At 29.5% G+C, this 25,591-nt stretch overlaps 8 protein-coding genes across 8 annotated transcripts; 4 read left to right on the top strand and 4 right to left on the bottom strand.

Moving 5' to 3' along the window:
• Positions 1–1,121: 1,121 nt before the first annotated feature.
• Positions 1,122–1,938, bottom strand: LOC134830466 (ribulose-phosphate 3-epimerase). The gene has a single exon (XM_063843966.1). It carries the CDS (start codon positions 1,867–1,869, stop codon positions 1,201–1,203), a length of 669 nt encoding a protein of 222 aa, XP_063700036.1. The 5' UTR covers positions 1,870–1,938; the 3' UTR covers positions 1,122–1,200.
• A 55-nt stretch (positions 1,939–1,993) lies between these two features.
• Positions 1,994–2,520, top strand: LOC134831794 (putative peptidyl-tRNA hydrolase PTRHD1). Its single transcript, XM_063845609.1, has 2 exons — positions 1,994–2,271; positions 2,330–2,520. The coding sequence occupies exons 1-2, from the start codon at positions 2,086–2,088 to the stop codon at positions 2,498–2,500; spliced, it is 357 nt and encodes a 118-aa protein (XP_063701679.1). The 5' UTR covers positions 1,994–2,085; the 3' UTR covers positions 2,501–2,520.
• Positions 2,521–3,093: 573 nt separating this feature from the next.
• LOC134828537 (zinc finger protein 845-like) lies at positions 3,094–5,067 on the top strand. Its single transcript, XM_063841516.1, has 2 exons — positions 3,094–4,469; positions 4,530–5,067. Exons 1-2 carry the CDS (start codon positions 3,094–3,096, stop codon positions 5,065–5,067), a joined length of 1,914 nt encoding a protein of 637 aa, XP_063697586.1.
• Positions 5,068–6,277: 1,210 nt separating this feature from the next.
• LOC134829740 (protein Lilipod) lies at positions 6,278–12,202 on the bottom strand. Its single transcript, XM_063842975.1, has 5 exons — positions 11,873–12,202; positions 11,261–11,756; positions 11,119–11,187; positions 6,803–7,644; positions 6,278–6,745 (listed from the first exon to the last, which is right to left on the bottom strand). Exons 1-5 carry the CDS (start codon positions 11,945–11,947, stop codon positions 6,512–6,514), a joined length of 1,716 nt encoding a protein of 571 aa, XP_063699045.1. The 5' UTR covers positions 11,948–12,202; the 3' UTR covers positions 6,278–6,511.
• On the top strand, positions 9,080–9,968 carry LOC134832277 (tetratricopeptide repeat protein 12). The gene is made up of 2 exons (XM_063846263.1): positions 9,080–9,283; positions 9,335–9,968. The coding sequence occupies exons 1-2, from the start codon at positions 9,153–9,155 to the stop codon at positions 9,966–9,968; spliced, it is 765 nt and encodes a 254-aa protein (XP_063702333.1). The 5' UTR covers positions 9,080–9,152.
• A 4,281-nt stretch (positions 12,203–16,483) lies between the features above and the next one.
• Positions 16,484–17,173, top strand: LOC134831520 (U5 small nuclear ribonucleoprotein TSSC4). Its single transcript, XM_063845262.1, has one exon. It carries the CDS (start codon positions 16,520–16,522, stop codon positions 17,171–17,173), a length of 654 nt encoding a protein of 217 aa, XP_063701332.1. The 5' UTR covers positions 16,484–16,519.
• Positions 17,174–17,226: 53 nt separating this feature from the next.
• LOC134831519 (uncharacterized) lies at positions 17,227–19,273 on the bottom strand. Its single transcript, XM_063845260.1, has 3 exons — positions 18,882–19,273; positions 18,173–18,812; positions 17,227–17,416 (listed from the first exon to the last, which is right to left on the bottom strand). Exons 1-3 carry the CDS (start codon positions 18,967–18,969, stop codon positions 17,227–17,229), a joined length of 918 nt encoding a protein of 305 aa, XP_063701330.1. The 5' UTR covers positions 18,970–19,273.
• A 2,187-nt stretch (positions 19,274–21,460) lies between these two features.
• Positions 21,461–23,080, bottom strand: LOC134828538 (esterase B1-like). Its single transcript, XM_063841517.1, has one exon. It carries the CDS (start codon positions 23,078–23,080, stop codon positions 21,461–21,463), a length of 1,620 nt encoding a protein of 539 aa, XP_063697587.1.
• Positions 23,081–25,591: the final 2,511 nt, after the last annotated feature.

Below are 25,591 nucleotides of genomic sequence, written 5' to 3' on the forward strand. Positions count from 1 at the left end.
TTTTTTTTTATAAAAATATTAATTATTATTATTAATTATTAGAGGCACTGCGTTTTTCACACCTGTTAATATTCTTTTTTTCTAAATTCTACGAAATTATTAAAAAAAAAATAAATGAAAAAGTATTTTATTTGGTTCCTTTTTGTGTATTAAAAATTTTTTATTATAACTTTTTTCATGATTTTATTAAAATTAAAAAAAAAATACGAAAAATCCCCCTGAAAAAGTTTCGTGATCCTTTTAAGTTTTATGTTTATTTTTGTAATTTAGAGAAATTTTTTAGTTTTTTTTTATAATTTTTAATTATTTTTTAAATGAATAGTGTTGAAGTAAAAGTATAGATGTTAATTCCTTTTGCTTATAAAAAAATATATATAGTTTATAAATATTATAAATATATATTAAAACAAGAGAATAGTTTGTATCTATAAGATTTGTTCGATGTAAGAGACAAAAAAAAATGTGTATAAAAAAATTAGCAATTTTAATTATTTTAAGATTAATTTTAAAGATGATCTAAAATGATTCTGAATGAATGAAAAATGGAAAAATAAAGAAAAAAAAATATTTGAAAGATAAAAATTTGTGTTTTTATTTTGTTTGTCCTTAATTTTTACTTAAAAAAAATATTTTAAAAAATATTAAAAAAAGAATAAATTTCTTCTGCAAAAAGGTTAATATCAAATATTTTTAAAACAATTTTTTATTAAAAAAAAATAATAAAAAATTTTTTTATTAAAAAATCTTTTAAATTTGAAAAAAATTAATAAAAAATATTTTGTTTAAAAAAAATTAAATACCTACATAATTCTTTATCGAAATCTTCTTTTAATATTTTTAGTAAATTTTCAGCTAAAATGATAAAAAATTGAATTTTTAATTAAAATTTATTTAATTAAATTAAAATTTTAAAAAAATAAATTTTTTAATTAAACTAAAATTTAAAAAAAATAATTTATTTAATTATAAAAAAATTGAAAATTAATAAAATAATTAATTTATTTAAATAATTTAAAATATTCTACCTTTTTTTAAGATACGTTTTTTTATTCTTTTTATATTATTTAAAAAATTTAATTATTTTTATTAATTGTCGAAACTCAAAAAAAAAAAAAAAAATAAATAAAAGTCATTTTTATACAAAAATATCCCAAAAATTAAACTTTATTAACCAAAAAAATGCAAAAAATGGAAGAATTTTTACAAACAGCACTTTTGAACTGTCTCCTTCAATGTCTTAATAACCGCTTTTTGATCCTCCGCCTTAATAACTGCCGTTCCCGATACAATCCAATTCGCTCCTGCTTCCGCACACTGCTCAATAGTCGCTGGTCCAACACCTCCATCAACCTCAATATTCAAATTCGGATATTTTTCCCGCAACATCTTCACTTTTGTCATTTGATCCGCCATGAATTTCTGTCCTCCGAACCCTGGCTCGACTGTCATGACCAAAACTAAGTCCGCCATGTCGATAAATTCCTCCACAACTTTCACATCAGTTCCCGGCTTCAACGCTAATCCACATTTCATGCCGGCTTCCCTGACTTTGCGACAAACGGCAGCTACGGAATCCGCCACTGGCTCAATGTGAAACGTGTATTGATTGACATTGGCATCTGCCATGGGTTCGATCCATTGTTGGGGGTTCTGGACCATCATGTGAGTCTCGAAAAAGGCATCTTTGATTTTATTTCGGAGACATTTCACCACGGGATGACCAAATGTGAGGTTTGGCACGAAATGTCCATCCATGACATCGAGATGCAAGTAATCCGCGCCGTTTTCCAAGAGTTTCCGGGACTCCTCCGAAAGTTGTCCCAAATCGGCGTTCAGGATTGAAGGACCAATCATCGCAGTTAAAGGCATTTTGGCAAAAAATAAGGACTTTTGGAGGTGACACGAACTGATAACAACACAAACACGAGATTCGAAATTGATTTTCGAATGCCCAGTACCCAAAATTTGCACATTTGACGTCGTTTATGAACATTTCCTCTTCCATTCGGTTTTGTTTTGATTCATCCACGTAAAAAAATCTAAAAAAAAAATTTTTTTATTACTAAAATCGATAATTTCGGTAAAATGTCTCAACTTATACAGTACGTGGTAGTCCGTGGCGATCTCCTGAAGGTGCAAAATTGGCCCCTGGGTGCTCTAATTGCTCAATGTTGTCATGCGGCGACTGCTGTTAACCATTTATTCCGAGATGACCCGACGACGATGAAATATTTCGAGGATTTGGACAATATGCACAAAGTTGTCCTCGAGGCAAGACCATTTTTTGACCTTTTTGACCTAAAAATCACTAAAAAACTTTAATTTACAGGCTCCCGATGAACAATCTTTGACAAAACTCGCTCAAACTCTCACCGAAAACGACATCAAACACAAATTATGGGTTGAGCAGCCCGAAAATTACCCAACTTGCATCGCCCTGAAGCCCTACGAGAAGGAAAATGTACAAAAATTCGTCAAAAAATTCAAGTTATTCAAATAAAATTTCGAAATTTTTCAACAGTTACCTCTTTTAAAGCAAATTTCCATTGCGCATGCGCGTTTTTTCTCTTCCAGAAAAATTGTCCCACATTCATGCAACGGAATTCGAAATATTTCGGGGATTCCATCCAGCATTTGTCGCTATGACGACCGCCATGTGACTCATTCATGAAAAATTGGGTTGTAAACAAAGCAACGCGAGGCTGGAATTTCAATTGTTCTCGTATGCGGTGCATGAAACTTGTGTGGCTGGCAACGTATGACGATGCGTGGTGTGAAATATGAGAAGAATGTCGACATAGCGGAGATGAAAATCGATTTTTCTTCAGTTCCTAATTTTTGTTTCTAGGCTTAAGATTGTTTTTTTAGAAGAAAATTTTCGTTAATTAATGTAGAAATTAGTGAAATTAGTCAAAAAATGAGGAAATTGCTCAAAAAATTTTAGAAAAATTACCTAAAATGGGATGAAAAGTTCCTGAAAACTACAGAAAATAGTCAATTATGAGTGAGATGAGGCCCGAAAAATGCCGTCGGGCATCCAAGACCTTTAAAAATGATCTTTACTTGATGTATCATGTTGCTAAAGGTCGTAAAATGAGGAAGAATGGACAAGAGATGGTCGTTGAAAAGCATTCAAGCCTTCAAACAACTCCCAAAGAGGCTTCTTGTTACCAATGTTGGATGTGCGGATTAAATTTCCAGCTGTTAAGTTCCTTTTTACTTCATATTTATCGCCATTCTGATCCATTAGTTGTTCAAAAAGACATCAAAAAGGAAGAAGAGAAGGAAAATTCGTATTTAAAGGAGGTTAATGAAGTCTCCGAAAATATCGAAATTAAAAAAGAAGAAGATTTTGTGATAAAAGAAGAAGAAATTGAGCTAAAAACGGAAGAAAATCAATTAAAAACGACTTTTGAAGCACCAAAAGAGGTTGAAAATATTGAAACTCACCAGACGTCTCCATCGAATCAAATTCAAAAAACTCAAAATTACGAATGTCACTATTGCACCTCTGAATTTTCATCAAAAAAGCTCCTAAAACGTCATTTACGACTTCATGCCTTATATTTCGATCATCAACGAAATTCCACAAAAATTTGCGATTTTTGCTTCGAACTTCAAGAAAATCTCGTAAAACATTATTTCACATCACATAAACGCTCTTCCCGGATTTGCCGAATATGTGACGTCAACATTGGCTCAAACTCCCTTCGACAAGTTCATGAAAAGTTTTTTCATGATGTCACCGGATTCGACTGCAATTCTTGTCAATTTGGCTTCAAATCCGTCAAAAAAATTTCGGAACATTTAAAAATTCATGAAAATGAAGATTTTTGCAAGGAATGTCGAAAAAAGTTCGGATCTAAAGAGGATTTAATTAAACATGGAGCTGAAAATCATCCGTTTTTGATGACAAAAAATGAGCTTGAATCTCTGAAAATTCTTCTTCGTCTTCCGGAAAAATCCAAAACTGAAAATTTTCAATGCAGTTTTTGCGACAAGAAATTTTCAACGGAAAAATTAGCTAAATTGCACGAAACTCGGCAACATTTGTCTTCCAAAAATGACGATCCAGGCTATAATTGTACGACTTGTGGAGCGACTTTCAGTAAAAGAGCCAATGGTTTGAGACATGCTCGGAGAATGCATGGAATTCGCATTAATAATGTTCAAAATGTAGAAATTAAGGAAAAATTTAAGGAAAATCCGGTTGTTGAGACCAAATTTAGTTGTGATCAATGCGAAAAAAGTTTCGTTAGCAGTGGTGCTTTAATTTCTCATTCAAAAAAGGCGCATCCGAATCAAGAATTGATTTTTCAATGCGGAATTTGCGAAAAAAGGTTGAAAAATTTTCCGACTTTGAAGGAACATATCGAAGCGGTACATGAAAAGAAATTTTTGTTCTTTTGTGACATTTGTGGGAAAGGATTTGCCAGAAAAAGTGGGTTACGGAGTCATATGAAAGTGAAGTAAGTTTTTTTTTTCGTCCCTGTTCAAAATCCAATTTTTCATTAAAATATTTTTTTCAGTCACATAACTTCCCGTGATTTCCCATGCCCAATTTGCAATCAAACCTTCGCCCAGCTAAACCAACTGAACGCCCACAAGAAAATTCATTCCACGAAAAAACTTCACACTTGCAACATTTGTCAAAAATCCTTTGCTCAACTCGCCGGATTGTCTCAACATCTTGCCATGCATTCCGAAACTCCGAAATATCTCTGCACAATTTGCAATCTTAGCTTTAAATATGCTTCCAGTTTTTACAACCACCGAAAATCCCACGTTTCGCCTTCAGCACACAAATGCGAAGAATGTGGTCGAGAATGCCCATCGCGATTTAGTCTCTACGTGCATCGAAAGACACATCATTCACCAATGCAGCAATTTGATTGTTCAGATTGTGGAAAAGTCTTCAAAAGGAAAAAGACGTTAAAGTATCACATTTTGAACAAACACACAAATCGAGTCAATTATAAATGTGAATATTGTGAAAATGAGGGATTCAAAACGAAACGCGAGCAAAAACGGCATATTAGTGAATTTCATATGCAATTTACGTTTTAATTTAAATCAGAGTCAATTATAAAGCAATTTTTGTAAAAAAAAAGGGTTGTTAAAAAATTATGTTAGAAAAAATGCTTTGCCTGAATAAAAAAAGTAGATAGAAAAAAAATGATTGTGACAAACGCTTCCTAATTGTATTAATTGAAATTTCCTATAAAATGTGTTGTAATATTTATTATTAAATAATGTTAAGTGAATGCTAATCGATTTGATTGTTCCTATTTATTAAAGCTTTGTATCTGAAATAATCCTAAAAATAAATGACAATACCTAAAATTAATTTATTTTTTGAACAGGGATGTAACTAAGGTAAAGTATAAGGGGTAAATCAATTGCCCTTTTTTTAAAATAAAGTAATTTTATAAGCTTTTGAAATCATATTTGGTAAGTACTAAAGTTCTTTAAAAAAGTTGATGATTCTAATTTTCTTTCTGAAAAATATATTCCAATATGATTTTTTACATATATATCTAATTTTAAGAATATTTCATACTCATGTCAAAGAAAAGAAAATTAACATTTCATTGTAAAAATTAAGAGAACCTTTTTGATTAGGACCGTATCTGCATCATGCGAATGAAGTATTAGGTCAATAGTTTCAATAGGACACAGTAAAACACAAACTAAACCTGAAAATTGATTAAGGCTCGTCTTAAAAAGACAGAGACATACTAGGTACATGTTTGTTAAACTTCTCTTTTGTGCTTTTATTTCAGTATTTTCAACTTCAATTATTCCGATTTCCGCTGCTTTTTCATTCATATATCTTTTCTGTGTGGATGAAATCTTTTTTCGATCATTTTTAATTTTCAAATCGCAATTAAAATTTTCATCTTGATGATGAATATATTCGTTAAAGTACATTTAGTTACATGGACATTCGTTTTGGTCTGCTCATCTTTGTTTTATGAGGATTTTATGTTGCCTGTCATCTGAAACTAAATTTTTTTTTTGCTTCTGATTTATATCAAGTCATCGTACCTACTTTTTCGGAGTTGCTTCGGTTACACATTTAAAGTTTTTCATTAAATAAATGAAGACACAATCTTTTATTTTATAGTTGTTGACGTAATGTGCTGAAAAACGTATTTTTGAAGAATTTTTTAAAGTCCTGAAAATTAAATATTGAGCCCTATGTAAATAAACCCCTTTTTATGGATACGACACTGCTTCATAAAGTTATTTTGGTAAAACAAATTTCTATTTAGAATTTTATTTATTTATTGTTGTCAAGTAAACTTTCGTTTTTTTTATCATAATAAATTCACACTTGAAATGAATTGAGTATCTTACTTTTAATTCTTTGGTTTTTCTCAAATTGAATTAAATGTCGTGTTGTTGTTAAAAAATAAATAAAACGCCATAATTTAGTTATAATATATAAAAATTAAAAATAATAAAATTAAATTGAACTACGCTTGTTTTTTTTTTAATTTTAAATATTCTAATCGTCTTTTTTACTGGAGTTGCTTTGCATTGAATGATTCAGAAGAAATTGCGCTTCCTCATTACTGGGAATTTCCTCTGTGATAATATGTGTATTTAAAATGTGCTGTTCTACCTTTTTTATGCCAAAAATGGAACCAAGCAAGGAGGTTAGGCGTGCAATCAGTTCGTTCCTTACAGTTGTCGTGAATTTGAAGAAGATTATTAGGCCAGCAGCTGTTGCAAAAACAACCTAAATTGAAAGAAATTTTTTAAATTTTTGACTTTTTTAAAAGAAAATTGAACTTACGTTATATAGAAAGACGAAAGAGAAACTTCCGAGCCATTCGATTTCTCCATAATCTCCCAACAAATCGAAATTCGTAATACCTAAAATGCGTGCAAGCAACGGAAATGCCGAGCTCAAGATCAGCACGAGGGCACAATTGAGAATTAATATCGAAAGCGATGTTTCTCTGTACTTTGGACGTACTTTCTGCATCGAAGGCATCGTGTACAAACCAACTGTGGATGCTGCCGACAAATAAATTATCACAACAAATTCCAAAGCAGCTCCCAATGGTCCCAATTTCGACAACGACATGATTCCGAGTGTAAATTGTCGCGAACTAAGTGGCAACGCTTTGATGCCAATCAACAATTCGATCGTATTTTGAGCCACAAGCAGAACTGTGATCCCCGTTAAGGCAAGAAGCAACAACATTGCAACGGGATAAACGAAATTTCGCTGAAATGCCGACGACGATCGTAATTTATCTAAATTTTTTCGCTCGCATTCGAGTTCCTTTAGTCTATCAGTCAATTTGGCGGAACTCGAGTTGATTCCATTGGCGACGGGAGCAACATTAACGCCGTTTTGTTGACGAATCTGGTAGAGATCATCGGTACCAGAACACAGCTTTGCCGGATTTATGTTGATGGAGGTGATGCTTTTGAGACGAACGCTCACATTGTTGCCTCCGTGCCCGTTATTGACGGCGGGCGGATTAATTTGAGCTAATTTACGTTTGATAGAGGCCTCTTCGAAATTAAACGCGTAATATTCGTCGTTGACTTCGCGCATCAAATGTGGCTTGACGAGAACTTGTCCAACTACTCCAAAGAGACGAACGAATCCAAGGGGAGTAAATACTGAAAGAAAAAAAAATTATAAAAAATTTGTTCAGGTAAAAATTTATAGAAATAAACTTTATCAAAAATTTATTACATTTTAGAGAAAAAAAAATCAAATTTTTGTGTGTTTAAATTTTTTTTTCAAATCTATGAAAAAATTTAAACGCGATAAGTTAATTTAAATTTTCAAATATCAGAGGTGGAAAAAGATTATTTTTCCCGGAATCCAAACTCTTTTCTCAAAATTAGATTTACAATTTTTTACCCTAAAATAACGAAAATATCCTTAATTAAGTCAATTTTATACATTTTTTAAGAAATTTAATTTTCAAATTGTAAATTTTCCCAAAAATTCGAAATTTCTCTATGGTTCCCAAACTTTTTCTACGATCGTCAAATATTGTTCAAATTTTTGAAAAATGATCGTTTTAGCTCCAAAAAGGTTTTTGTTGTTAAAAAATGACCGAAAATATGTAAAAATTTGTGTAAAATTGAAAATTTTATAAGTAAACCCCATTGCATACCTTAGAGGGGCAAATATTAGAAAAAATTATTCAGTGCATATTTTAGGGAGTTCATTTTTTAAAAAATCAAACGAAAATATTTAAAATAAAAACGAAAAATATTCAAATTTGTCAAAATATAATTTTATAATTTCTCTGAATAAAATTTCTAATATAGATTTTTTCATTTTTTCATGAAAAATTTTTTAAAACTAAAATTTTAAATTTTTTTGAAAAAAAAAAAATCACTTGCTGAGTGAAAATTTTTATATGAAAATTCTGTAAAAAATTTATTTTGTCTTACAATCTAAAAAAATCATTAAAGTTGAAACTTTTTTAACCCTTTCATCTTTTTAAAAATGGAAAAATTTTGTAACGGTTTAACTCAAATTTAGGTTAAAAAAATTTTAACCTGATCTTTTAAATTTGTCAGAATTATTTTTTATAAGGTTTATATGACGAAAAATTTGAGAAAACTATGGAAAACTCATGAAAAATTAAGAAAATTTAATGTAAGGTTCATTGCATACCCTAAAAATTTTAAATTTCGAAACAGAATTAATTGCATACTTTCAGGTGTTGATTTTTATTTTTAACAGAAACTCAAAAAGCCGCATCTCCAAAAACCACAAACACGAAACCTGCATTGTACATCAAAGGAAAAACACTCATCATACACAATAAAATCCATAGCAACCAAATAACTATATAACAATTGTACCGATAAAAAGGGCAAGTTTGAACACTTTTTTAATTATTTTAACATTGATTTTGTGTTTTTCGGCAAACACGAACCTAAAACCAGCTCAGGGTGAATTATTTTGAATTTTTGTTCATCTTTAACGAAAGTTTGATCTAACTAAAGTTTGAAGAAAAAAAATTCTTGAAAGTTCGTTGAGACTGTCTCTTTCAAGTAAACTGTCTTGTCTTTTAAATGCTGTTGTATAATCAATAACGAAAGTCGCTAAAGACGTAGTTCGTGACATTTTACCAAAAAAAAAAAAAAGTAAAAATTCTTGAAAAATGTTATCAGCTGAGGACGAAGAAGAGCTCAAAGGCTTCGAAGCGCGCGTTGATGAAGTCATGGGAATTTTAAATCTCATGCAAAGTAACGTCAAAAAGGATAGTGAAGCGGCAATTGACATGGCGGACAAGTAATTTTCTGTTAAAAATCGAAAATTTGAATTATTTTGAATTTTTTTTAGATTTCTCAACGGAACTCCCGGCTTAAAAGACATCAACATCGACGAATGTATCGTTCGCGTGACAAAAGATCGAACTGTCATCAATAAAAATGCCAGCGACCCACCCGAAGAAACCTCTCCAGCGACAATGGATCAAAAAGCGTTCATGGCAACTGTCGAAGCTGATGCGAAACGTCGTTTCCGTGAACGCAAAGAACGCGAAAAGATCGCTCAAGGACTTCGCAAGGTCGGCAATCAGGCATTTCGTAACGGCGAATTCGAAAAAGCTGTCAATTGTTACAGCAAAGCCATCGATCAGATCCGGGATTGTCCGCAACTTTACAATAATCGAGCGCTGGCGTACATTCGACTCGAACTCTACAAACGAGCGATCATCGATTGTGACTTTGTCTTGGATAAACTCGATGATAAGAACTTACGAGCGTGGCTTTATCGCGCGAAAGGCTATCATTGTCTCGGGGAAGACCGGAATTATGAGAGAAGTATTGCGGAAGCGAAAAAGTTGAATCCGAAAGATGTCGCTTTTATCGAAGATATTGTCGCAAATATCGAGGGAGAGAAATTGATGCCCGAGTCGGATACTTCGAGTGAGGCGGCGTCAGATGGAGATGTCGTTGCTATGGATACAAATTAATTTTTGCTTTTCCAACACTTGCTTTTCATGCCAAATTTTTGCCTGAATGCTTTTTCTGCTTAACAATCATTTTTTTGTAGAATGGAGCAATAAAATTTTTAGAGATAGAATGGATTTTTTTTATCGATTTTGGCTTAAATTTTTTTTCTAAGTATTTATTTTCCAAAAATTTCGAGTTCAAATTCGTTTTAGGAAATTTTTAAATAGTTGTTTGTAAATTCAGTTTAAAATTCTAAAAATTTTTGATAGATTTTTAATCGAATTTTTACTAAAATTTTAATTTTAACTCGTTCTAAAAATAAATTTAATCTCATTTTTAAAAAAAGTTTATTCTGAAGTCGTTCTGATGACAATTTTTCATCAAATTTTTAATAAAAAAAAAAATGTGAAATTATTTTATTTACATAATCTGTCTCTAAAAATAGTTTTTTAATTAATTGTTCATCAAAAATTTGCCGATCTTGTATATTTTAAACATTTTTTAATTAATTTTGTCTATGCTTCGTCGTTTTTGGGTCACTTTTGTAAAATTTTTTATTAAGTTTTAATTAAATTTAATTTTTTGAATGATTTTTCAACGAAATTTCTCAAAAAAAATTTTTTTTCTAGAAATTTTTTAAAATAAATTTCAAAAAAAAAATATTTTTACAAGATTTTAACTCATTTTAATTTCAAATTAATATATTTTGACAAAAATTTTCCTCAAAATATTTTTTTGCAAATTTTTTTTTTTAATTTTGGTCTAAAATTCATTTTTCACATAATTCTGGTCCTCAATTTTAGTTCTCAAGGTTTTTTTTTGTTTAAATTTTTTTCCAGAACTCGTTCGTACGCTCTTTTTTATTGAATTTTAATCAGAAAAAATCTTACGTGGAATATTTTGTCAAAAATTTTTCTCATAAAAAATGTAGAAAAATTATTTTGGAACGATTTTCAGTAATTTTTGGTCCAAAGTTAAACAAAAACTGGATGAAATTTTGTTTCTAAAGTCATTTTAAAAAACATTTCTTTTAAAAATTTCAACTCAAAATCCATTCAAAAAAATTATTTGTGTCCAAAAAATAATTTCTTTGATAAATGTCACAAAAATTTGTCAACAAATTGCACTCGAGATCAAAGATCAAATCAACAAATGACGCATTTTACTCACCTAACAGTAACAGCACTCCCGAGAATGACACGCAAGAATATAAAAATGGTAAATAATAGCTACCAACGTCTGCAAATAAAAAAAAATTATTACCAGATTACCTTTTAATTGCAAATTTCCTCGTAAAAAAATTAAAACTTACTTAACAAAGTCTGAATATTACTGCGTTCCGGATCAAACCACGCCGACAAGATGAACGTGAGTCCGAGCACGATGAAGGCCAGCAACGTAAAAACGACCATCGTTTCATAGGCACGTGCCACCAAGCCAGATTTGGATCCAAAAAACCCCGAAGACTCGGCAAACAGATACGCGAACGGCAAAAAAACGAACAACGAGAGATTTGAGAACAAAAAAATGTAATTCCACAAGCCGGAGATGAGTGAGCTGTTGAGCCATTTGACGTAATAACTTTTTGGATAGAGTAACAGCACTTCGTTACTCGCGATACTGATGGGCAGCAACAATCCCGCGGCAATAGCGATCGCCAGAGAAAACGTGCAGAGCCACAAACTGATGCGATAAACGATAATTTCGTCTTCGTCCGTCGAAAAAAGGTCTTCTTTGTCGCGTCGCCTGAAACGACCAATTAACGCGTAACTTCCAACGTACAAAATCATGAATAACAGGAGAAAAATCTGCAAAAAGAGAGAAATTAGGACATTGAACAACGGTATTTGCATTTTTTTTTCTTCTAGAGTGCGAAAGAAATTGCGTCTTAGAAGAATTTTTTAACAAGAAGAGAAATTCTTACAATATTTTCGCGCACTGAGGCATGAAATCGCTCATCGTGAATATCGATAAAGTCATCCTCCTCGTCGATTTCCATTTTCTATTGTGTTCTAATTATTTCTACTGCTGCACCTTCATCAATTTTTTTTTCGTTCTTTTGTTTATCTGTGACGAAGTAGAACGACGATTATTTTGCGACTTTTTGGCTTTTGTGAATGAAAATTCCACCTCTTCGTTATTCCAAAACTCGTGAAATCCACTTTTGAACTGTGCAGCACGGCATTTATCGATTTTAATTGATGAATTTCCAATAAATTACTGAAATTCTTGTGGATAAGCAGCTGATGTTGCGTTCCCTGCTTGCCAAAATGATGATGTGAGGCGTACTGAAATGAGAAATGTCAGTTTTAGCAAGGTAAGTGCAATTTGGAAAAATGTTTCACGTTTTTGGGAGTGCCCTAAAATTGAAACAAAATAAGAGGGGGCTAAAAATTTGTGTGAAAATGTGCAAATTAAACTTTTTTATAACTCAAAACTGCCAAAAAATTGAAACTGAAAAAAAAATTTCTTTGACATAGTTTTGTTTTGAAAACTAAATCAAGAGCAAAACTAAATCAAAAACTGTGTCAAAGCCATTTTTGTCAAATATTGCTCCGAATGGATAAAAATTTGTCAGAGGGCTCTAATTTATCATTTTTAATAATTTTATAACTCAAAACTGCTAAAAAATTGAAACTGAAAAAAAAATTTTTCTTTGACATAGTTTTGTTTTGAAAACTAAATCAAGAGAAAAACTAAATCAAAAACTGTGTCAAAAACTGTGTCAAGGCAATTTTTGTCAAATCTTGCTCCAAATGGATGAAAATTGGTCAGAAGGCTCTAATTTATCATTTTTAATCATTTTATAACTCAAAACTGCCAAAAAGTTGAAACTGAAAAAAAATTTTTCCTTTGACATAGTTTTGTTTTGAAAACTAAATCAAGAGCAAAAAAACTGTGTCAAAGCGATTTTTGTCAAATCTTGCTCCAAATGGATAGAAATTTATCAGAGGGCTCTAATTTATCATTTTTAATAATTTTATAACTCAAAACTGCCAAAAAATTGAAACTGAAAAATTTTTTTTCCTTTGACATAGTTTTGTTTTGAAAACTAAATCAAGAGCAAAAAAACTGTGTCAAAAACTGTGTCAAAGCGATTTTTGTCAAATCTTGCTCCAAATGGATGAAAATTTATCAGAGGGCTCTAATTTATCATTTTTAATAATTTTATAACTCAAAACTGCCAAAAAATTGAAACTGAAAAATTTTTTTTCCTTTGACATAGTTTTGTTTTGAAAACTAAATCAAGAGCAAAAAAACTGTGTCAAAAACTGTGTCAAAGCGATTTTTGTCAAATCTTGCTCCAAATGGATAGAAATTTGTCAGAAGGCTCTAATTTATCATTTTTAATCATTTTATAACTCAAAACTGCTAAAAAATTGAAACTGAAAAAAATTTTTTCCTTTGACATGGTTTTGTTTTGAAAACTAAATCAAGAGCAAAAAAACTGTGTCAAAAACTGTGTCAAAAACTGTGTCAAAGCGATTTTTGTCAAATCTTGCTCCAAATGGATGAAAATTGGTCAGAAGGCTCTAATTTATCATTTTTAATCATTTTATAACTCAAAACTGCCAAAAAGTTGAAACTGAAAAAAAATTTTTCCTTTGACATAGTTTTGTTTTGAAAACTAAATCAAGAGCAAAAAAACTGTGTCAAAAACTGTGTCAAAGCGATTTTTGTCAAATCTTGCTCCAAATGGATAGAAATTTGTCAGAAGGGTCTAATTTATCATTTTTAATCATTTTATAACTCAAAACTGCTAAAAAATTGAAACTGAAAAAAATTTTTTCCTTTGACATGGTTTTGTTTTGAAAACTAAATCAAGAGCAAAAAAACTGTGTCAAAAACTGTGTCAAAAACTGTGTCAAAGCGATTTTTGTCAAATCTTGCTCCAAATGGATGAAAATTGGTCAGAAGGCTCTAATTTATCATTTTTAATCATTTTATAACTCAAAACTGCCAAAAAATTGAAACTGAAAAAAATTTTTTCCTTTGACATGGTTTTGTTTTGAAAACTAAATCAAGAGCAAAAAAACTGTGTCAAAAACTGTGTCAAAAACTGTGTCAAAAACTGTGTCAAAGCGATTTTTGTCAAATCTTGCTCCAAATGGATGAAAATTGGTCAGAAGGCTCTAATTTATCATTTTTAATCATTTTATAACTCAAAACTGCCAAAAAGTTGAAACTGAAAAAAAATTTTTCCTTTGACATAGTTTTGTTTTGAAAACTAAATCAAGAGCAAAAAAACTGTGTCAAAAACTGTGTCAAAGCGATTTTTGTCAAATCTTGCTCCAAATGGATGAAAATTGGTCAGAAGGCTCTAATTTATCATTTTTAATCATTTTATAACTCAAAACTGCCAAAAAGTTGAAACTGAAAAAAAATTTTTCCTTTGACATAGTTTTGTTTTGAAAACTAAATCAAGAGCAAAAAAACTGTGTCAAAAACTGTGTCAAAGCGATTTTTGTCAAATCTTGCTCCAAATGGATGAAAATTGGTCAGAAGGCTCTAATTTATCATTTTTAATCATTTTATAACTCAAAACTGCCAAAAAATTGAAACTGAAAAAAATTTTTTCCTTTGACATGGTTTTGTTTTGAAAACTAAATCAAGAGCAAAAAAACTGTGTCAAAAACTGTGTCAAAAACTGTGTCAAAGCGATTTTTGTCAAATCTTGCTCCAAATGGATGAAAATTGGTCAGAAGGCTCTAATTTATCATTTTTAATCATTTTATAACTCAAAACTGCCAAAAAGTTGAAACTGAAAAAAAATTTTTCCTTTGACATAGTTTTGTTTTGAAAACTAAATCAAGAGCAAAAAAACTGTGTCAAAAACTGTGTCAAAGCGATTTTTGTCAAATCTTGCTCCAAATGGATGAAAATTGGTCAGAAGGCTCTAATTTATCATTTTTAATCATTTTATAACTCAAAACTGCCAAAAAATTGAAACTGAAAAAAATTTTTTCCTTTGACATGGTTTTGTTTTGAAAACTAAATCAAGAGCAAAAAAACTGTGTCAAAAACTGTGTCAAAAACTGTGTCAAAGCGATTTTTGTCAAATCTTGCTCCAAATGGATGAAAATTGGTCAGAAGGCTCTAATTTATCATTTTTAATCATTTTATAACTCAAAACTGCCAAAAAATTGAAACTGAAAAAAATTTTTTCCTTTGACATGGTTTTGTTTTGAAAACTAAATCAAGAGCAAAAAAACTGTGTCAAAAACTGTGTCAAAGCGATTTTTGTCAAATCTTGCTCCAAATGGATAGAAATTTATCAGAGGGCTCTAATTTATCATTTTTAATAATTTTATAACTCAAAACTGCCAAAAAATTGAAACTGAAAAAATTTTTTTCCTTTGACATAGTTTTGTTTTGAAAACTAAATCAAGAGCAAAAAAACTGTGTCAAAAACTGTGTCAAAGCGATTTTTGTCAAATCTTGCTCCAAATGGATGAAAATTTATCAGAGGGCTCTAATTTATCATTTTTAATAATTTTATAACTCAAAACTGCCAAAAAATTGAAACTGAAAAATTTTTTTTCCTTTGACATAGTTTTGTTTTGAAAACTAAATCAAGAGCAAAAAAACTGTGTCAAAAACTGTGTCAAAGCGATTTTTGTCAAATCTTGCTCCAAATGGATAGAAATTTGTCAGAAGGCTCTAATTTATCATTTTTAATCATTTTATAACTCAAAACTGCTAAAAAATTGAAACTGAAAAAAAAATTTTCCTTTGACATGGTTTTGTTTTGAAAACTAAATCAAGAGCAAAAAAACTGTGTCAAAAACTGTGTCAAAGCGATTTTTGTCAAATCTTGCTCCAAATGGATGAAAATTGGTCAGAAGGCTCTAATTTATCATTTTTAATCATTTTATAACTCAAAACTGCCAAAAAATTGAAACTGAAAAAAATTTTTTCCTTTGACATGGTTTTGTTTTGAAAACTAAATCAAGAGCAAAAAAACTGTGTCAAAAACTGTGTCAAAAACTGTGTCAAAGCGATTTTTGTCAAATCTTGCTCCAAATGGATGAAAATTGGTCAGAAGGCTCTAATTTATCATTTTTAATCATTTTATAACTCAAAACTGCCAAAAAATTGAAACTGAAAAAAAAATTTTCCTTTGACATGGTTTTGATTTAAAAACTAAATCAAGAGCAAAAAAACTGTGTCAAAAACTGTGTCAAAGCGATTTTTGTCAAATCTTGCTCCAAATGGATGAAAATTTGTCAGAAGGCTCTAATTTATCATTTTTAATAATTTTATAACTCAAAACTGCCAAAAAATTGAAACTGAAAAAAAAAATTTCTTTGACATAGTTTTGTTTTGAAAACTAAATCAAGAGCAAAACTAAATCAAAAACTGTGTCAAAGCCATTTTTGTCAAATCTTGCTCCAAATACATAAAATCTTAAAGAAAGCTTTAAAAAATCAGGTACAAAATGAAACAATTTTTTAATTTGTACTTGCCTCATCAATTTCATTCGTCTCAGATCTTTGAATTAGCAAGCAACAAACTCTGAGACTTTTGTTTACATTTTTTGCATCGTCAAAATTTTCTTTCAAAACCAACCATGGAAGGTCCTGATTTCGAGCAGAAACGAAAAAATCTCTTCGCATGTCTCGATGAAGCGGAAAAATCGATCAACTCGTCATTGGCACAAAAATCCACAATCACACTGGATCAATTAACGGCGCAACCTTACAGAAGAGGAGGAGGCAGCAGCAGCAACAACGACAACAAACGCAAATCTGTGATCCGAAGTCATTCGTCGCGCAAGGAAAGCATCTTTAAGCGTCCTGAATTGCCGATTGAAAAATGCATGCCGATGCGAAAAATCCCCGATTACCGCAAAAATCCACACAAATGGAAGAAATACTCGCTCGAGGACGCCGATTGCTCCGACAGGACCAACACAGCTGCTGCATTTAATTTTTTGCGTGAAATTGAGCGACGAAAGGAAGACGAAGCAGATCAACGAATGGACGAAGAAAAACCATCAAAAATTGTTTTTAAAAAATCCGTCAAATTGAGAACGGAAGAAGAGTCAACAGACAGCAGTGAAGGTTCAAAACTCAAAGGATCGAAAGTTGTGATGCCCGAATATGTCGTGGGACAGAAAAAAGTTAAGAAAACCGAAAAAAGAGGAAAATCCGAGAAATCGAACTCATCAAAACAATTAAAATTGGACCATTTAATGGATGACGATGAAGAAGACGAAACTTAAAATTAACAGAAATTTGTTAAAAATTTAAATTTTAAAGTAAAAATCATTGAAGTTCAAAGCAAAAATTGTCCTTGCAACATTTGCGCCGCCAAAAGTAGGTCTTGCAAGGAATTTCCATAAAAATCGGGCTTTAAAGGTGAATCCATTTCGAGTTCTAGCAATTCTTGTTTGCTCGTGCCGCCAGATAAGACCAACATTTTCTTGTAACCGCAATCGTTGGCGAATCCCATGTCTTGTTCCAACCTGAAAAGAAAGTTAATTTATTTTAAAATCCATAAAAATCGCATTTTTGATCAATTAATTTTTTCCCAGATTTAATTAAAAAATTAATCAAAAACTGAAATTTTTGAGCAAATTTCCAAGAAATTCTTACAATTTTTTAAATTGATTTTTTCCCGCGTTTAAAAAAAAAATCTTAGAAAATGAAAAAAAAAATAATGGTCGACCTGTTTTCAAATTTTTTTTACAACAAAAGGATAAAAATTAATCAAAAAAAAAAATCAAAACTTTTAATATTTTTTAAGAATATTTTCATAATTTTTTTTAATAATTTGCCAATTAATTTTTTAAAATAAAAAATAATTTGAAACAATTTTTATGAAAATTGAGTAATTGAGGTAACAACTTTGATAAAAAAAATAATTGGAAATTGATCAGAAAATTTAAATTTTATAAAATTTTGTGAAAAAAATTTAGAATTTGTCAAAACTTAAAATTTTTAATGATTTATTTACATCAAAAAGAGAGAAATTGGTCAAAAAACTTAAAAATTTCAAAATTTTTATTGATTTTCAAAAATTAAAAAAAAAATTAATCAAACTTAAATTATTTTTTTTAAAAGTTTTTTGACCAATATTTTGTCTTTTGACGTAAAAAAATCATTGAAAATTGAAGGTTTTGACAAATTTAAAATTTTTTTCAGAAACATTCAAAATTTTTTATAAAACTTTTAAACAATTTTGCGTTTTTTATCATTAAAAAAATTATTTTTTTTCTTACATATCTCCAATAAAAAGACATCTTTTTCCGGCATTCGCGACAACTTGTTCCGCCAATTCCGGACTCGGTTTTGAAAATCTCATGGCTTTCCTTTCCGCATGTTCCTCGATAATTCTCGTAAAATATCCCGGACCCAAAATACTGACGTTCTTCTTCAACGGCAACCGCAAGTCACTCGCACCCGCGATAAACAAAACTTCCGGATCGGTCAAGAAATATGCGGCTCTCGCACACTTTGGATGACAATTATTGAAGTCAACGTCGACAATAACGGCTTTTACGGGTGCCGGAGCACGAATTGCCTGAACCGCAAAGACAAAATCTTCCGGCATTAGCTCCATGGGGTCATCAATGAGCTCGTATCCGGCGTCTTTCAAGCAATTCTTGAACGTTGAACTGCCAACGCAGTAAATTAATCCATGAAAATCGATTTCTTTGAGATGTTTGATGATCGCTCGCACGGGATGAATCAAGTCATCTTCTTGAATTTCGACGCCGAGTGACTCGAACATCATTTCGTAATTTTTTTGACTTCGAACGCTGTTGTTCGTGACGAATTTCAAGCCTTTTCCCAGTTTTTTGAGTGCTTCGAGACATTCTTTCACACCGGGAAGTGGTTGTTTTACGTGCCAAAGAACGCCTGTTGACGAAAAAAACGTAAAAAATATTTTTTTTCGGTGATAAGATGATAAGAAAAAATTCTACTCACCATCACAATCGAACACAACATTGTCAAACGAATCAAAAAATTCCTTTATCTCCTCTTTTGAGACCTCAGCGATATTTTTTACATCCATCTCGCGTGCCAGCTGACAAATAATTGAACAGAAACCGACAGAAAAATTAATCTTGTTCAATTGCTCCACTCCATATATCGATCGATCGTCTCTCTTTCGTCAAGTAGGAAGTGTGCGACACAAATTCTGGTAATTTGATATCAGTTAGTAATAAGTTTCTGTATGCGCGACAGTAGTTACGAGATAATACACAAAAATTGATTGATTTGAATTGTAATCGCATTTAAATAAGTTTGGGGTTGATTGAGTTACTTGCGTTCTGGTCACAATTTGCGATGCAACGTTGATGAGAAATGGAATATTGCATTTCAGGTTCTTAAATTTTCTATTTATGCATTGTGATAAACGTGACGATACTGGTTATTGTTTGCAATTTGATAAGATGTGGATAGTTTTATCGCAAAAATGGAATACAAACAAAAGGCAAGTTTGTTGATGAATGGATAAGAAATTGAAATTATAAGAAATGTTTACATTAGAAATTCAAAAGGCAATTTTGACTTAAATTAAATTTTTAAATAATTTTGGAGCTTAAATTGTCAAAAAATGACAAAAAATTGAAAACATTTAAAGTTGCTCAAAAATTAAAATTTTTCCAATATTTTTGACAGCTGTCACGTTTTAAATGTGATAATTTGTCATAACATATTAAAAATCTGACAGCTGTCAAAAATTTTTGTATAATTTAATTTTTACCGCATTTCGAAGAAAAAATGCGGTATTAAATTCGACTTGTCGTCTGTGTGTGTGTGTGTCAGTAACGCTGTGCCCCAAAAAAAATTTTTTTATTTATTTAAAAATCATGGAGATTTTGATGGAAATCATCTTTAGAATGAATATTTATTCAATTTTAGGCTTAAAAGTGATCAAAAAATGACTTGTAAAAAAAATCAGAGTTTGAACCTCCAAACTCTGATTTTTTTGTTACGTCAAATATCGACCGAATATGAACAGAAATGAACTTTAGAATGAATATTTATTCAATTTTAGGCTTAAAAGTGATCAAAAAATGACTTGCAAAAAAAATCAGAGTTTAGAGGATCAAACTTTTTGTTACGTCAAATATCGACCGAATATGAACAGAAATGAATTTTAGAATGAATATTTATTCAATTTTAGGCTTAAAAGTGATCAAAAAATGACTTGCAAAAAAAATCAGAGTTTGAACCTCCAAACTCTGATTTTTTTGTTACGTCAAATATCGACCCAATATGAACAGAAATGAACTTTAGAATGAATATTTATTCAATTTTAGGCTTAAAAGTGATCAAAAAATGACTTGCAAAAAAAATCAGAGTTTGAACCTACAAACTCTGATTTTTTTGTTACGTCAAATATCGACCCAATATGAACAGAAATGAACTTTAGAATGAATATTTATTCAATTTTAGCTTTGAAATCCATCGAAAGTTGATTAAAACTTGACTTGAAAAATTTCATGACCGTTTTTCTTCTTTTTCGAGGAGTACGAAAATGTGAAATTAGGGGTACAAAATTATGAAATATATGCATTTCAATGGAAAGTCTGTAGTTGATAAAAAGTTCGGAAAATTGAAATGAGGAGTATGAAATTGTAAAGTGAGGACAACAATAAAGATGTGTATGTAATATCGAAATGCGGTATAGTATGTCGTTCTTTAGACGACTACTTTTTCTATTTTTTTTTTTTTGATAATTTTAATGCTCAATCTATTTATTTTTTTTAAAATCCTTTAAAAAGCTTGGAAATTTTTCAAAAATCGGAGATTTGACCAAAATTTTGACAGCTGTCAGATTACGTTGAAAAAATTTTTTTATTTTGAATTAATTTATAAAAATTCTTGAAATTTCAAAAATTTTAGAGCTTAATGAACAATTTTCTCTCTTATTTTTTTTTTAATTTTTACTCGATTTAGAATTATTTTGACACAACAAGATTTGACACCTGTCAAAACTGATAAAATTTCAATCTTTGATGAATTTTAAAGATTATTTCAAGGACTTTTATCATAAAAAAAAACTCTTTAAATTTGTTAAAAAATAAAAATATTATAAAGAGAGTCAAAGTTGTGGATACTATCTATCAAACTTTATCGAAAAATTTGACAGCTGTCAAAAAAAATCTTTTTAGGGTTTTGAATTAATTAAGGTTGAATTAATAAATTTTAATAAAAAAAATAAAAAAAATTAGGTAAATTAAATTAAAATAAAATATTATGAAATTATTGACAGCTGTCAAATTTTTGAACTGTCAAAATATTTTTAAAAAAATTTCAGAATTATCAAAAAAAAAATTATTTTCTTTTGAAATTTTTGAAGTTAAAATCTTTAATTTTGAATAAAAATTAATTTATTTTCTTAAATTTCAACAAATTTTTTGACAGCTGTCACTTTTCCAGCAGTCAGAATTACTCTTTTAGATCTCAAATTTAGTAAATTTATTTTTTTTTTCTATTTTTAAGTTTAATTTATTTTAAAAATGTTCAAAATTTGCTCTTTTTATAAAAATTATTTAAAACTTGTGTTCACAAATCTCATCCCAAACCTCCATAAAAGGCGTTTCAGGCAACGTTACAAAGGAAAGTTCATTCCCGTTCGCAATATTAAAGCATTTCACGTCGCCTTCTTCCGCAACTGCCTCCCACGTGACATTTTTAAGCCTCTTCCCATTCGGATTTCCATTTCTCGCAAACGCCGCAAAACTTTCCGTCATCACCTGCATCGTCTTGTACTCTTCCGAGCCCTTTTCGTGTGCCGCCAAATAACCCGCCTTAAAAATGTAAAAAGTATCTTCGATGTGACTCGCTTTTCGCATGTGCGGCACATGAAAAGCCTTCCTCACAGTCGTATTTGTGGTCGGTTCGACATCAAATCGATACAAAAACGTCTTTCCTGCTTTGAGTTTTCGTCGCGATTGGACCGTCAACCACATTCCGTGCCAAAAAGTGCTGTGCCCGAGCATTTGGAAGTACGTGTCGACGTCTTTTGGTTTAGCATTCACATCACCAAAGTAGGTTTTCTTGATTTTTAAGCCTTTAGCGATGCATTCTTGCGAGTTTGGGTCCAAATTTGCCGATAAGGCGACAATATTTTCGAAATTTCCGAGAGATTTGAGGATGGCAGGCGTGAAATTGACGTACAAAAGGAGTCCTTCGTCGGAACAACCGCCAATCATGACGTCGACGGAGTTGCCCCAAGCATTGCGAGTCATCAAAAAGGGACTTTTGGGGATGAAGGTGTCGCCGTTTTTGATGTAAGGCTCGATAACGGGACCAAAAGCGATGAGTTGTCCCTTTTTTCGTTCCTCCGCGGTACAAATTGCTTCTTGATTCATGACAATTTCTTCGGGATTTGCATTTTTCAGGAATTCCAGTATGGATTTTTCGTCTTCTGACGTGCCTTGATATCCCAACGCCTTCGCCAAACGATAAGCAAAGTCCGAATCTGGTATCGTAGCCCATGGAACGAACGCTGATCCCGACATAATTATCGCCCGAGTGAATAAATTTCGTGACATTTCACTCAAAAGATGGTAATGAACTGACGAAGCGCCCGAACTGTGTCCCACAATCGTGATGCAATCCGAATTTCCGCCAAAATACGAAATATTCTCCTTAATCCATCGCAACGCCATCACCTGATCTTTCATTCCGGCATTTCCAGGCACTTCCAGTGTCTCGTCTTTCAACGATAAAAACCCAAAAGCACCCATCCGGAAGTTAAAAGTCACAACAATGACATTTTGTTCGAGCAAATAATCGGGTCCGTAGTAAAAAGGATGCCCAGACATCGTTTGGTATCGTCCTCCGTGGAAGTAAATGACAACAGGCAACTTTCGCGGTGTTTCCAACTCAGGCGTGTAAATGTTGAGATGCAGACAATCGTCACTCCCGATCACTTTTTTCACCGTTGGATTGAGTTTGTCGAAGAGCCAGCACGAATCTCGGGGTTTTGTGGCATCCAAGACTTTTTCCCATTTCGACAAGGGTCGTGGTGATTTGAAACGAAATTTTCCAAAAGGCTTTTCGGCATACGGAATGCCATAAAAAGCGTTGTACGGCTTGTTGTAGCAAGTTTTGAGATGCAATCCACGGACTGGACCGTAGTTGGTTTCAATAATTGGACAAAACATCTTCAGACAACCTTTTTCGATGATTTTTGGTTAGAAACTGAAAGAAAAGTAACAAATTTCACGATATTTATCTGAAATGGAGAGAAGATCGTTCAATCATATTATCACAAAAAAATTGATAAGAAATTCTTGATTTTTCGTGTTGCGATGAACTTTGCTTAAATTTTTAAAAGTTGTGCTTTTATTTTAAAATTTTTGTAAATTTTATTAAAATTAAGAGATTTTTTAGGAGAATTTTTAATTTTTAGGTTTATTTAAATATTTTAAGTAAATATAAATATTTTTAATTAAATATTGATTTTAAAAAATACATCACTTCATCAATTCAATTAATTCATGTTATCAATGTTCGTGCGTGTTTTATCGGAAATCTAACATGATTTTACCTCACTTCTTGTCACATAGAATCGTTTTGAAAAATTGATAAAAATAATAATAATGAACAAGTTTAAGAAATATGTTAAATTTAAATTTAAATTTTTTTAATTTTAATTTTAATTTATTAATTTTAATGTATTAATTTTAATTTATTAATTTTAATTTATTAATTTTAATTTATTAATTTTAATTTATTAATTTTAATTTATTATTTTTAATTTATTAATTTTAATTTATTAATTTTAATTTATTAATTTTAATTTATTAATTTTAATTTATTAATTTTAATTTATTAATTTTAATTTATTAATTTTAATTTATTAATTTTAATTTATTAATTTTAATTTATTAATTTTAATTTATTAATTTTAATTTATTAATTTTAATTTATTAATTTTAATTTATTAATTTTAATTTATTAATTTTAATTTATTAATTTTAATTTATTAATTTTAATTTATTAATTTTAATTTATTAATTTTAATTTATTAATTTTAATTTATTAATTTTAATTTATTAATTTTAATTTATTAATTTTAATTTATTAATTTTAATTTATTAATTTTAATTTATTAATTTTAATTTATTAATTTTAATTTATTAATTTTAATTTATTAATTTTAATTTATTAATTTTAATTTATTAATTTTAATTTATTAATTTTAATTTAATTAATTTTAATTTATTAATTTTAATTTTTAATTAATTTTAATTTTTATTAATTTTAATTTTAATTTTAATTTTAATTTTAATTTTAATTTTAATTTTAATTTTAATTTTAATTTTAATTTTTATTTTAATTTTAATTTTAATTAATTTTAATTTAATTAATTTTAAATTATTAATTTTAATTTATTAATTTTAATTTATTAATTTTAATTTATTAATTTTAATTTATTAATTTTAATTTTTAATTTTAATTTTTAATTTTAATTTATTAATTTTAATTTATTAATTTTAATTTTAATTTTAATTTTAATTTTAATTTTAATTTTAATTTTAATTTTAATTTTAATTTTAATTTTAATTTTAATTTTAATTTTAATTTTAATTTTAATTTTAATTTTAATTTTAATTTTAATTTTAATTTTAATTTTAATTTTAATTTTAATTTTAATTTTAATTTTAATTTTAATTTTAATTTTAATTTTTTAATTTTAATTTTAATTTTAATTTTAATTTTAATTTTAATTTTAATTTTAATTTTAATTTTAATTTTAATTTTAATTTTAATTTTAAAATATTTTAAAATTTAAATTAGAATCAAATCATCCATAAACATCAACAATTCACGCAACAAGTCAACACGATCCAATTACGATAAAATTTCTCATTTTAAATCGATCTGTAATTATTGTTTGACTATTTTAACCGACTCCGCGACACCTCATCAAACATTTGCAAAAGTAATATTTGAGTCAGTTACCTGATGACACACAATTGCAAATATTACATTTGCGGCAATGACATTTGCGTGATAGGAAAGTGAAGGCAAAACATGTTCATTTAATTTGCAAGAGATTGACATCGATTGATTTTTTTTTATTTACTCGCGTCGTGTAACTCAAAATAATAAAAATTCTACAATTAAAAAAAAAATAAAAAAAAAAAATGTTAAAGGTCAATTGGGACAAAAATAGTCAGTCACTTCAAAGAGACATCGTCAAGTAAATAAACGTCAAAATTCGCAGAGAAAACGTTAAAAGAGGGTCAACAATAACCTCGAGGCACTACATTTCATGTTTAATTGTTCTAACACTTGAGCACGTGCAACAAAGTAGAACAAGTCGACTGATGTTTTGCTCTCTTGTAAAATGTTCAAAAATAATTTCATCACGATTTTCGTTCAAAATTTAATAAATTCTCAACTTTAAATTTTTATTGAAAATTTTAGCGGGAAATTTTTACCTCTGAGCTTTATGGCAAAAATTTGACCTAAAAAGCAAGTGATGCGATATTAGATGCCAATTAAACAACAAATTCTGTTGCAATTTTCTCATTAGTTATGTTTTCATGCTTTTGTCTGCGGCGCAGCATGGTTAAAACAAAATTTTAATTACATCTCCGCACGAGAATTTCCAACAATTAATACTTTTTAATTGTGAAACTGGAATAATTTTAATGTCGTTACGA

Source organism: Culicoides brevitarsis, chromosome 2 (assembly GCF_036172545.1).
Source record: "Culicoides brevitarsis isolate CSIRO-B50_1 chromosome 2, AGI_CSIRO_Cbre_v1, whole genome shotgun sequence".
NCBI classification, from domain to species: domain Eukaryota; kingdom Metazoa; phylum Arthropoda; class Insecta; order Diptera; family Ceratopogonidae; genus Culicoides; species Culicoides brevitarsis.